This window comes from Macrobrachium rosenbergii, chromosome 42, assembly GCF_040412425.1.
Source record: "Macrobrachium rosenbergii isolate ZJJX-2024 chromosome 42, ASM4041242v1, whole genome shotgun sequence".
Classification (NCBI taxonomy): Eukaryota; Metazoa; Arthropoda; class Malacostraca; order Decapoda; family Palaemonidae; genus Macrobrachium; species Macrobrachium rosenbergii.
In genome coordinates this window covers 15,670,749-15,683,121 of record NC_089782.1, presented here as the reverse complement: position 1 = coordinate 15,683,121, position 12,373 = coordinate 15,670,749, and the positions used below count along the sequence as shown (strand labels likewise).

Here is a 12,373-nt window from a genome sequence, read left to right as displayed (position 1 = left end):
CGAATTTACAAGGAATTTGTACAACACTTATAACTTTTTTATTGTTCAGTGGAATTTTCGAGTTCGTTGCTGCAATATTTGTTAAATATAACTTAAGTGTATCAACCGAATACATTCTACGGGGATTATCCTGTTGCCGGGAAAAAGGCCACATACGTAAACACTGAAAGGTGGTTGGCTTATTCTTAATGACGGACTTGGTCTTGACCAGCTTCAGTTTGGGTTACCAATTAAGACAGAATTTTACATTAATTCATATACTGTAGGCTTGTGTGCATAGGTATCTGTTAAATGTCAAATCAGAATCGGTTCCAAGTCTGTAGGACTAAGCTGACGATAATTCAGGAGTTTAATTGGTACTAGTCATTCATAATATGGAGATGGTAAGTTCAGTAACTGAAGAAAAGTGGCGCAAATTTGGTGTTTAATCATAAAAGGCATTGCGTTTAAAATGCCATTAAGCTCTATACCCACAATTGCTGATCTTGGTGTAATTTGGGAAACATCAGAGATTATCTCGAATTATAGGGGTGGGGGGTGGTGTTTGGAGTGGCGTGGGAACTTCATTTGGATAGCGTATGTGTATAGGTAAAGTACTATATACACTGAAAAATTACTAACGTGCTTTTAAACCAGAAAGTTTAATATTAGTTGTTCTCTGTGGAGACTTGATTAGTGTACGAATAAATATTCAGTAATAAGTAGCCGGGATTGTGCTCTTGCCCTAACTACTACAGGTTGTCGATATACTGTAAATTCTTGTAAGTTGCTTATCTAAGTTTATATAGTAACGTTTTTGAGAGAATTGGACACTACTTGACTTTTTGGGAGGGATTTTGGATTTAAAATTTTTGCTAAATATTTAAATGAATTTCTTTCGTTTCATGTTCCTATTGACTTTTTTTTTTATACGATGTTGTATTAAGGCCTTTTCAAAAATGGTAGTCATTTGGTCTCTATTTACTTCTACTGGTGGTTTGTGCTTATACGTTTTCAGTACTTCAAAATTAAATGGTTTTAGCCGATTCATTTAGATTTTAGACTATGCAAATTACCTAGAGGCTCTTGTTTATAGGGCTACCCGGCAGGGCCGTCATTTAGGTGGAGTGCTGGGGGCAACTGTCCCCAAGCCTCAGCTTGCCCCCACCTCAGCTTGCCCCCCCTCAACTTGCCTCAGCTTGCCCCCAGCCTCAACTTGCCCCCCAGCCTCAACTTGCCCCCAGCCTCAACTTGTCCCCCAGCCTCAACTTGCCCCCAGCCTCAGCTTGTCCCCCCAGCCTCAGCTTGTCCCCAGCCTCAACTTGTCCCCCCAGCCTCAACTTGTCGCCCCCAGCCTCAACTTGTCCCCCCAGCCTCAACTTGTTCCCCCTCACAAGAACATCAATCTAAAACAACATTGAAGACACAGTTGTATTTGCCAGTAATGGATAAGTGCACTGCCGAATTTGACCGCAGGTTCAGCAGTAACATAGATTTATTTGTCTCTCTCTGCATTTGACTGTCAATCAAAGCAGTTCCTTGATGAGGTAAAACTAACTCTGTTCGCAAAGCGTTACAATGCACACATTGATACAGTTTTCTTGGTTTCTCAGATTCACTCTGCAAAGGTGTTCCTAGAACAAAAGAAACAAGAGGACCTAATCGATGTGTACACTGCTCTAAAAACCTCACCACTTGCCTTCTCTGATTTACTAACTCTCCTTAAAATTTTGTTTACCGTTCCAGTCACTACTACTAGTAATGAGAGGTTTTTTCGAACAACAACTGGGGATGACCGGCTACGTATCTTACTTGTTGTTGATGGCCACAGAAAAATATAATTATGGTTAAGTCATTTGATTTGGAAGAGCTAGTGAATGATTTTGCCCGCATGAGACACCGTCGGTACCCATTCGTGTATTTCTGCATAGGAATATAATTAAAAAATCTTAGATGATTATATTTTGATTTTGATGCTCAAATTATTAACATTATTACTTTTTTACTTATTTTCATTATGGTGCTCAAATTATCAACGTTTCTTTTTATTTCATAATCATAATATAAATTCCATTACACTAATGATGCAGTTGTTTCATAATATTCATTAATGCCCGGCATTGCCAGCCGATGGTACTATAATTTGGTTTATAAAATATATTTTCATTAAAATAAAATTTAAAAAAATAGTTTTCTTTTTAAATGTGCAATCATAAATAAACGAAATTTCTCGGAAATATTACATTTCTTGATCCTTGTCTTCTACTAGCTACCAGTGATGATGAGATAAATAAACAGTAATGGGAGTATATAACTTTTGCTGAAATACCTTGCTCATGTGGCTTCAAAAAGCACATAAAATAGCTCAAAATCAAAAGACCCCCAGCTAACTAGGCTCGCTTCGCTTGCCAAACCGTCTGCCCCCCTTCCCCCAATAGAATTTAATTATCACAATGAACAAAATTTGTAATTGTAAGACATTACAGAGTAGTCACATAGGGTTTATTTTATATTTTAAGCCTTCCCTGATAATCTAACTTCCTGTTATTTTCTAAACCCCGACCCTCTGCCGCTTCTTACTTATGTCCTGTAGCAAGATAATTTTGGTCACGCAGAAATTTTTATGGGCTAAGTAGACTACCGAGGTGAATACTCCAGGAATTGCGGGATTGTAGTCTCTCTCTCTCTCTCTCTCTCTCTCTCTCTCTCTCTCTCTCTCTCTCTCTCTCAATTTTTGACTCGTCATCCACACTGGGGCTTTGTGCTGGATAACTATTTTAAACTTTACTGATAATTCAATGCTGTAATGTTTTTCTGTTGATTTCTGATGTACTGTTCATAACTTTGTTTGACGTGACTTAAGCGTAATTTTATTAAATAATAAATAAATCCTTTAAAGCAGTTTAATTTTTAAACTTTTGCGGTTATCATTTAATTACCATTGTATTTTAAAAAGAAAATTTATGCTGTCTTTGCCTTGCTGACAGTATTGCGAATGACGTTGAGGGAGTCTCGGCGTGATGGCGTAACTGAGGGACAATTATTCCGCCATAGTGTCGTGTGTCTTACAGGAATTTTGTTTCTATATACTGTATCTTAGTAGCTTGTGGGGGAAAATGTAGCCCGGGTCTTGCCAAAGTTTACTGTAACTGGCAGTTTTTTTTTCCAAGATAAAAAAAAGACCAATTAACTGTTAACCCCGTCCACTTAATATGCAGATTTTTTGTTTTTCCCAACTGCCTGTTGCCTACAGCGTTACATTTTAATGTATGAGTGTTTTTAACTTGTAAAAACAAGTACAAAATGTTTTACTGAAAGTTACAAAGTGCCAAATGACTTGTTTAAAACTCTAGATTTACTGACTTTATTTAGTAGAAAGATGGCTGGACAATCACAGGAAGGAGTAAATAGAGGGAAAAAATTTTATTTGGCCTAGCAGGTTTTTGTCTTTTGTTCACTCGAGAGAGGCTTAAAGATCGATCTGCCGCGGTAGCCAACCAACCGATTTAGACCAGTGACCTTTAAAAAATTCATCTGTCGACGTGTCATGGCCAGGGTGGATTAGGGCATGGGCCTAGATAACTTAATGCATTGTATACTATAACTAAATGATTAACAGTACATGCTGTGAATTTGTCTTTAGTTTTAATCTTAAGTCTGCCAGTGTTAGAAGTACGAGCATTTTTTTTCATTTGGCCTTATACAGTTCTTTATGAGTAATAATGGATGCTTATCATTCATATAATTCGAAAAAATAAATGTATACGCATTTAGTAATATTTCTTCTGTAATATTTATCTATTTTATATATATTAAAGAACTAAATATCAGTACAAGCGTTTTACCGGCATGATTGGTTTGTCTGTATGAAAGATAATTTAGCCTAAGGTTAAGTGCATGTAGTTTTTAAATCTTAATGCAACAGATTTTACCGGAGTTGAGGCAAAGTCCATCTGAATTTTGTATTTTTGTAGTTCAAAATAACATGAAAAATGTATAACCAAAAACTTACCTTATTAGACTTCAGCACAGGGCACTAACTCCAAAACAAACTTACAACCCAAAGGGAACAACCTATGAAACACAAACTGGGACATCCCAACAACAACAAACTCTCTCTCAAAACCACCATGGACTCTCTTCCCGCGACCACGATTCCTTAACCAATGCCTACCCCTTCCCATCTTTACCTTTACAAACCCCCACCCAATACGCAAGAACATAATTTTTAAAAATTTTAATTCAGCAGATTTTTTACGGAGTTAAGGCAAAGTTCATCTGAAGTGTGTATTAAAATAAACAGTGATATGTTTGAACGACCTTAGTCAAACATAATCGGTTTCGTATTTTATATACTTAAAACTTGTGTATCATGTACGTCCGTTTGTCTTATATTTAAAGCAGCCATGTGCTGGCACGGACAGGAACTACTACTATTTGTAAGAACTCCCTTGCATTGTCCACTTAATGTACTGCATTCAACTGATTGCTGAGATACTGCCAGTCATAGTCCGGACAGCATAATCTGTCATGCCATCTTGACATTCAAGATGACATCCAGGGGAATACAGGCTATATTGGCTAGAACATGTGATCCTTTTGTGCGAAACATGGACTGATGTAAACTTTGATGATGTGAGGCAGTATTACACTACTGGTGTCAACAGCCACGTTTGTTTATATTTTATCTCATAATTGCCATTTGTGTATGCTTTCCTTAGGATTCTTTGTTTTTACGGAAATAATTTTCATCTTTTCAGGGAAGCCGCTTTGTTTTAGGAATCTTGAATAATATTCTTGTATCAGGCTATCAGCATTTATTAGTAACTGTATTAGATGGCTGAATGGTCGTTGATTAAACAGGCCTCATACCAGCTCCTACCTAGACCAGTCTGTGTAAGACGTTCACGCTAAGGTTATACAACTTGACATATCAAAATTTTCAAATAGGTGGAAAAATTGATGATATTTATGGATTTTAAGTTCTTAAATTCTGACTGGCATAATTTTTCAGAATGTTACCTAAGCATATTTTTCAGAATGTTACCTGAGCATAATTTTTCAGAATGTTACCTGAGCATAATTTTTCAGAATGTTACCAGAATGATACCTGCATAATTTTTAGAATGTTACAGAATGTTACCTGAGCATAATTTTTCAGAATGTTACCTGAGCATAATTTTTCAGAATGTTACCTTAGCATAACTTTTCAGAATGTTAACCGAGCATAATTTTTTAGAATGTTAACCTGAGCATAATTTTTCAGAATGTTAACCTGAGCATAATTTTTCAGAATGTTACCTGAGCTTAATTTGTCAGAATGTTACCGAACATAATTTTTCAGAATGTTACCCGAGCATAATTTTTCAGAATGTAACCTGAGCATAAGTTTTCAGAATGTTACCCGAGCATAATTTTTCTGAATGTTACCTGATAATTCTTTTATCTCTCTCCAGGGTGATCAATCAAAACTAAAACCACATTTTAGAGCTTTATTTCCTCTCTGACAGAACCTAGCAGGGTGACTGTCACCTTCTCCGAGCCCAACAAGGGTGAGGTCATCATTGAAGGAAAGACGAAAGTCGTCCACGCCATCGTTGGCGACCCCGCCCACGTCTTGGTCCTGAACAAGGACCGCATCACTGCCGGTGATGGGGCAAAGGCACACGACCTTGAAGGCAAGGCTGCCATATCCAATGCCACTAATGCCAAGGTGTTCAGCTTCCTCCAGCTGGCGGGTAAGCAGGGTTAAGTGTTTTGAATCCTACTTTGAAATCATGGCCTGATTTCTAGTCAAAATTTGTACTTGATTTTAGGACTGCGGTCATTAAGGGTTCGTGATTTATTGTAAATAGGGCGTTAACAGAAACATGCTCATCTATTTTGGGATATGGAAAAACATATTTGAAAATTTTAATCCAAATTCTGTAATATGTCAATAAATACGTAAATCATGATATTGTTGAATGTAATGTAAAAATGTAAACGATTTAAGTGTATGGTCATAAAGTAAAAAGTCATGTTTAATCATTGTATGTGGAGTAGCTGTAATGGTAAAATGTGTATGATAAACTTTAAAGCTTTACAAGAACTAAAATGATGTGCTCCTTTCTAAGGAAAAGTAATTTTTTTGGTTGAAATATGAACACAAAAATCCTGCCTGTCATTGGACTTGGAGTTTTTGTTTTTAAATTTTTTTGACATGTCGCATAAATTGTTAAACAGGAGACCTGTTTAGCACCGTTCTCAAACCAAATGTCCCCATTTCATTGAATATTTAAGACATGAGACACACACATGGTTATTTTGATTGTTCAGCATCTAAATGTCATCTGTTTAGTTATTTAAAATCATATGACCTTGTAGGGGGCTAATGCCATCAGTGCACCCCACCTGGTGCACTGTAGGGATTACTCAAGGTTCTTTGCAGCATCCCTTTGGCCCCTATGTGCAACCCCTTTCATTCCCTTTACTGTACCTCCATTCATATTCTCTTTCTTCCATCTTACTTTCCACCCTCTCCTAACAACTGTTTCATGGTGCAACTGGAGGTTTTCTCCCTGTTATACCTTTAAAACCTTTTACCCTTTCAGCACTGAATGGCCTCATAGGTCCCAGTGCTTGGCCTTTGGCTTAATTTTATATTCATTTTCAAAAATCAAATGGCTTCCCCAGGTATAAAAACCTCCTTTGTACAACTGTGTGGAGAGACCAGTTACAAATCTCGCAGGTGCCACATGATCCCCTTGGAGTGGGTCACTAGAAGGGTGGCCACGGGATCCTTCCTCAGGCGCCACACAGGTGTCAATGAAGGGTACAGGTTCACACCACCTAAGATGGAGACCTTTTACAAGGTGAGTTTGGCATCAGATGAAACTGGCCTCCTGCCAGCAGAGCTCTTGCTCAGACAAGGAAGTCACACTGAGAGACCTGTTTACCAAGCATTTTTTTAAGATTTTCTGAAAGCATGGTTTAAAGTTAAAATTACCATTTTTGAGTTTTTCAAGTCACTATAATGGGGGAGGAGAGTGTCTCGGTTTGAAGTTATGATGAAAGTTCTCTAATCGGTGTTTTGGAGATGAATTAATGGATTAGTTTTCACAAAGTTTTGGAGTCGATATCAGACATTTCTGTTTGGTTTGAGGTGGAAAAGGGATGTTCTCTTATATATATTAATTGTTAATAGGATGAGTTAGTAAAAATGACTTGAGTTTTTCAAGTGAATTTAAGTGACCATAGATTTTATAATGTCAAATTTTTTGTTAGGATGATGAGAACCATGACCCTCAGTGGAGTGAGGAACAGATCTTGGAAACACGCTTGACTGTTGGAGGAGTTGTCATCGGCCGCAATGAGTACGACATTATGGCAAAAACAACTGTCACTGTCTTTGAAATTTTGGAGAGAGCTTGGGCAGCTCTGGACTGTGCTCTTATTGATATGAAAATTGAATTTGGCATAGACAGTGAAACCAGTGAGTATGACCACATTTATATGTGCTTTTCACTGTGGTTATAGTTTTCCAAATACATATTTTTAGCCCAAGAAATAAAATATTAAAAGCCTGTATGTTGAGATTTAAACTTGAATTTTCCACTTGCTACCTGACAAGATACTGGACGCTTGATATCACTTTATAAGCTGTAGGTGTATGGAGACTTTTTATTTAGTTTTTGTGTTAAATGAACTTAGCATTATCAATTTACAGCTTAATTTTTACATTTTTTTTTTCAAATGCCAGAGGAGATCCTAGTTTCTGACACAATTGACTCAGATTCATGGAGGTTATGGCCATCTGGAGATAAAAGGCTCATGAAGGACAAGCAGGTAAATAATTCTAGACTTTTGCAATTCAGGTGGCAGTAATGGCTTGTTCAGTATCTAGCTTTGCTCTGTAGGGGCTGCAACATTGTCCAGTGTATTATGGGGATGATATCCTTGGTAAATCTCAAAGAATTACCTGTACAGTAGTGGTATGATCCCATTGTTAAAGCATTAGTCAACAGAAATACTGCTTGATGAATATTCTTTCATTCAGTGTACAACTGATTCTTTGTTAGGTGTACCGGAACTTGGAGAAAGTAACTGAAGAGGGATTGAATCAGGTGAAACGAAACTTCCAGTGGGTTGCTGACAAGCTGGATTCCTTCATACCTACTCCTCGAGGCCTGGTAAGGCTGGAATTATGTAAATGACTTTGTGTTTTTCATAGTAATTTTTCATATTAATAATACTTTAATCAATTAGTAATGTAAATGGAGAATGTTTTTAACATGAAAACTGATCTGAGAATGTTTTTAACATGAAAACTGATCTGAGAATGCTTTTAACATGAAAACTGATCTGAGAATGCTTTTAACATGAAAACTGATCTGAGAATGCTTTTAACATGAAAACTGATCTGAGAATGCTTTTAACATGAAAACTGATCTGAGGATTTTTTCAAGATGAAAACTGATCTGGGAGTGTGGCAGTTTCAGTTTTTCCAAGGCCAGAAAACTTGGCTCCAGCATATTTTTCAACTATCATGGAACTGCACATAAAGATTGCAAACATTAGTGGGTGGGTTTTAGTCAAAACCAATAAAGGGGCCTTAAATGCCCATATATTTTGACTAAAACTAATTTCATTTTATGTTCTTGCAAGAGGAGGCCTTATCAAAATACTGTTGGCCAGTTGGATGAGTTTGGTGACTTTCCTGAACTTTAGATAATATAGCATTGAATTCTATCCCATTTATCCCTATGTTTTAAATTGCTAGTTCATAGCCATGATGGGTCTGAATGCTTAGCCTTTGAGACAATTCATAATTATTTTTGACCCCCTTTTTTTTTCGTGTAGGTTGTGGTGCTCATGGGTTCCCCATCTGATGCTGCACATTGCGAAAAGATAAGAGATCATTGCAGGAAGCTTGGAGTGGCCTGTGAGCTCCGTGTCACCTCAGCTCACAAGGGAACAGAAGAAACTTTGGCCATAATTGCCAGGGTGAGTCACAGGACTGATAAATTTGTGAATGTGTTGGCAATAATTGTGCTTTCGTAATCTCGATCATACTGAACTGAATTCATTTTTTTTGTTTAAACAGTATGAAGGAATGGCTATCCCTATTGTATTTATTGCTGTTGCGGGCAGAAGCAACGGTTTAGGGCCTGTCACTTGTGCCAATACCAGTTACCCTGTCATAAACTGCCCACCATTGAGACCTGAGGAAGCATCAAGAGACATTTGGTCTTCACTTAGTCTGCCTTCAGGTGAGTCATAAGATAACACATTTGTAGTGTTCACAAATGTATCTTTCACACTATGGTTTTTGTTAAAGCAAGGTCTGTGGTCATTGAGGTAGTCCTATATAAATAAAATGGGTAGTCTTGTCTTTAGTTTTAGGAAAAAATGGTCATTGGAGTGATAATGCAATAGTGTTCTAGAATTGCAAAGTTATAATTCCATTTTGTAACAGTCTGAATGGGTGATAATATTGGTTAATTTCCATTCACACTAATAATAAGAAAATTAAATTAGACTCATTAATCATACATTGTCTACCTTCATGCAATGAAATACCATTCACCAAATTCAATTGTTCTGGATGTAGGAGCTAACTGTGCTTGCCCAGATCTCATATGACAACCCAATAATACAGGGCACCCTTATACTGAATGGTTTTGCATTAAAATTGATATAAAAACAATGTACATGCCAGCCCCATTAACCCTGTTACATGAATTGCAATTTAGGTAAGACAAATGATAAAAAGCAAGCAGAGATGTTGAGAGAGGACACGATGATTGAAGATCAGAAATCAGTGGTCTGTGAAAAGCAGCAAGGTTTAGAATGTAAAACCAACTTTTATTCCTCGAACTTTGCAGTGGAGCGGTAAAAGTGGTTTGTAATCAACATTGGGAAGAATGGAGGAAGACCACTCGCCATCATGAAGACCTTTACCCCAAAAGAAAAAAACTTTAACGTTCAAAATATGGAACATGTTGATAATGAGGATGATGATGAAACTGCATGACCCATTCTAGACACAGCACAAGAATGGCATCAGCAATCTTCCCAACAATAATGCGTCAGAAGCAGTCTGTCCCAACAAAAATGCACCAAAGATGTCTATGGCTGATAGTATGCACACAAAATCTGGTGCATGTAGTGGCACCTTTGCATTCTAACTGGAAGGATGGAGGTGAGCTCCAAGTCACAAATGAAGGCCAGCAAAGAGAAGAGACCAAGCATTTCATGCACCCATAGCTTTAACAGACAAATCAGTTGGTGACTCATCTGCTTAAACCTGAGAAATAACCTGACAGTATCGATGGAAAATGGTATTTTGAGACTATAGACTTCTGATGACCCACTTTGAGGAATGGTTGAATGGAGAATGTAATTCCAGTTTGTTGAAGAGTAGTTTTGGCTATGCAGACTGGACTGAGGAGGAGGAAAAGGCCAAAACAGAAAAATGGGCCAATCAAGTATTAGTGACAAGAGGATTGAAGTATGTTCATGAAATCTAGGGCAAAAGAGACCCTGATCAGTGGCCAGTGCTGTAAGGAGCTGTCAGATACAATTGATGAGGCCAGGGTCAGCAGAAGGGAGTTGGACAGTAGTAGTTCATTAGTAAGTCTGGCCAAACTGCTCAACACCAGAGCAAAGTTCAAATGGTGGTTTGACAGAACAACTGGGAATTGAGTGAGTTTCCATAAATTTTGTAAGTCTGAAATATCCTGATCAGCACCCAGGTCCATCCAATGTTGGCAGTAAACATGAAAGGGCCAGTTTTATTGCAGACAACTTGTGACTGTTAGTGGTAGATGCCAATGGGGGTTGGCAATATTGGCACGGCCGTAACCAGCAGAGAGCCTCTCTATCTTTAGGGACTTCAGGGGATCATGAAATTAGTGGATCATGAAATCAGTGAAAGTTGAGTTGCCTTGGGGACAGATTGACAACTAGGTCAAGGGGTCTGTGAACCACTCTTGCTGGGGCCAGAGTAGAAATAAATATTCCAGGAATTTGATGAAACCTAAAATCTACAAGGTCTTTCAGACCTTGCAACCAGACATCTCAAAGCTGCAACACCATGCCAAGAGAAGCAGTAAACTGAAAACCTGGTGATATGTGACATTTTCAAGAAAGAATGAGTCGAGACACATAAGCATGTGCATAGAGGACTTTTCGATCCCATCTGAACAGTATTTGTTGGTACAACTAGGATTCATTGTTTTGAATGTACGGCAACCCAACTGTAGTGCTATTTTGTGGGGTTAGGATTAAATTTCTTCAGTCTTTTTACATTCAGCATAAAATTGTTGAAAGGATTCCTATGGAAACACTTATGTATATATATTGCTCTTACAAAGTAAGGATAGTGCTGCCTACACTTGTGGCATTTTATCTTTCTAAACAGTGGTAAAGATTCTTTTCACCTTACCCGTCGTTTTTAACTATTAAATTACATTACGCCAGAACCCTTGCGCCTTTCGCTTTTGTATAAAATTAAACCACATAATGATATCCTTTAATCTAGTTTTGCAAGCTAGCTTCCATAAGGAGGATATTGCCCCAACTGCAGGTTTTACTCAAGTAGAGTACCTAACCATAAACCATCATCATTTGCTTTTTGCAAAGTACTCAGAATAATTAAAGTTTTCCTGCTCCAATTTTTAGCAGTTTTAAAGTCCTATGAAGGCCAACCTTAATTCATAAGACATTGGACTTTTAAGCATGGCTAAGCTATTGTACTCGGTGTGTAATACAGATTTTTTTTATGGCATTTGCAGGTATGGGCTGTGGAACTGTACTGTACCCCGAGGCAGCTGCACAGAGTGCAGCTTCAATACTGGCTCTCAGTGACCATGTGATCTGGTCTAAAATAAGAGCTAAGCAACTCAATCTGTGGATCTCTCTGAAGATGGCTGACCAGAAGATGTGTGAAACCAACTGAAGCTTCTCCAGGATGTCAAATCAAAATGGTTGATTTTGTATAAAATAATGACCAGTACAAATTTGGAATATGCCTGTACTGTACTATTGTCTTTGATTTGTTGAATATAATGTTACAACTTTTGTATCTGCTTGCCATTCCTTGTAAACTGAAGATCCTGATATAGGTAAAATTAATGGTTTTATATCAAAATAGTTTTACTTTGTAAAAGACAAACTATTTAACCATCTTAAAAACGTATAGAATACAATTGCACAAAAAAAAACTGAGATTGAGCTGACATTCAAGGATCACGGGAAGACTACATAAAACCTATATTTACATTTTTGTACATTGTTCAAATAACTGCATGAGAGCCTGAACCGTTTTGGAAACCGCTGCAATTACTCGCTCCTGTCTTCCATTAACACCATCTAAGAATATAAAAATTATCTTGCCATTTCAGAGCACATA

General features: G+C 37.5%; 1 protein-coding gene across 1 annotated transcript in view; it reads left to right on the top strand.

The window, feature by feature from the left end:
* The window catches only part of Paics (PAICS bifunctional enzyme), a 12,247-nt gene extending 201 nt beyond the window's left edge, over positions 1-12,046 (top strand). The window contains exons 2-9 of the mRNA XM_067085578.1: positions 5,490-5,717; positions 6,655-6,833; positions 7,246-7,453; positions 7,721-7,806; positions 8,040-8,150; positions 8,821-8,964; positions 9,065-9,230; positions 11,757-12,046. Coding sequence (XP_066941679.1) covers positions 5,490-5,717; positions 6,655-6,833; positions 7,246-7,453; positions 7,721-7,806; positions 8,040-8,150; positions 8,821-8,964; positions 9,065-9,230; positions 11,757-11,920 — 1,286 coding nt within the window. The 3' untranslated portion in view covers positions 11,921-12,046. The remainder of the gene's footprint in view (positions 1-5,489; positions 5,718-6,654; positions 6,834-7,245; positions 7,454-7,720; positions 7,807-8,039; positions 8,151-8,820; positions 8,965-9,064; positions 9,231-11,756) is intronic.
* The last annotated feature ends 327 nt before the right edge of the window (positions 12,047-12,373 follow it).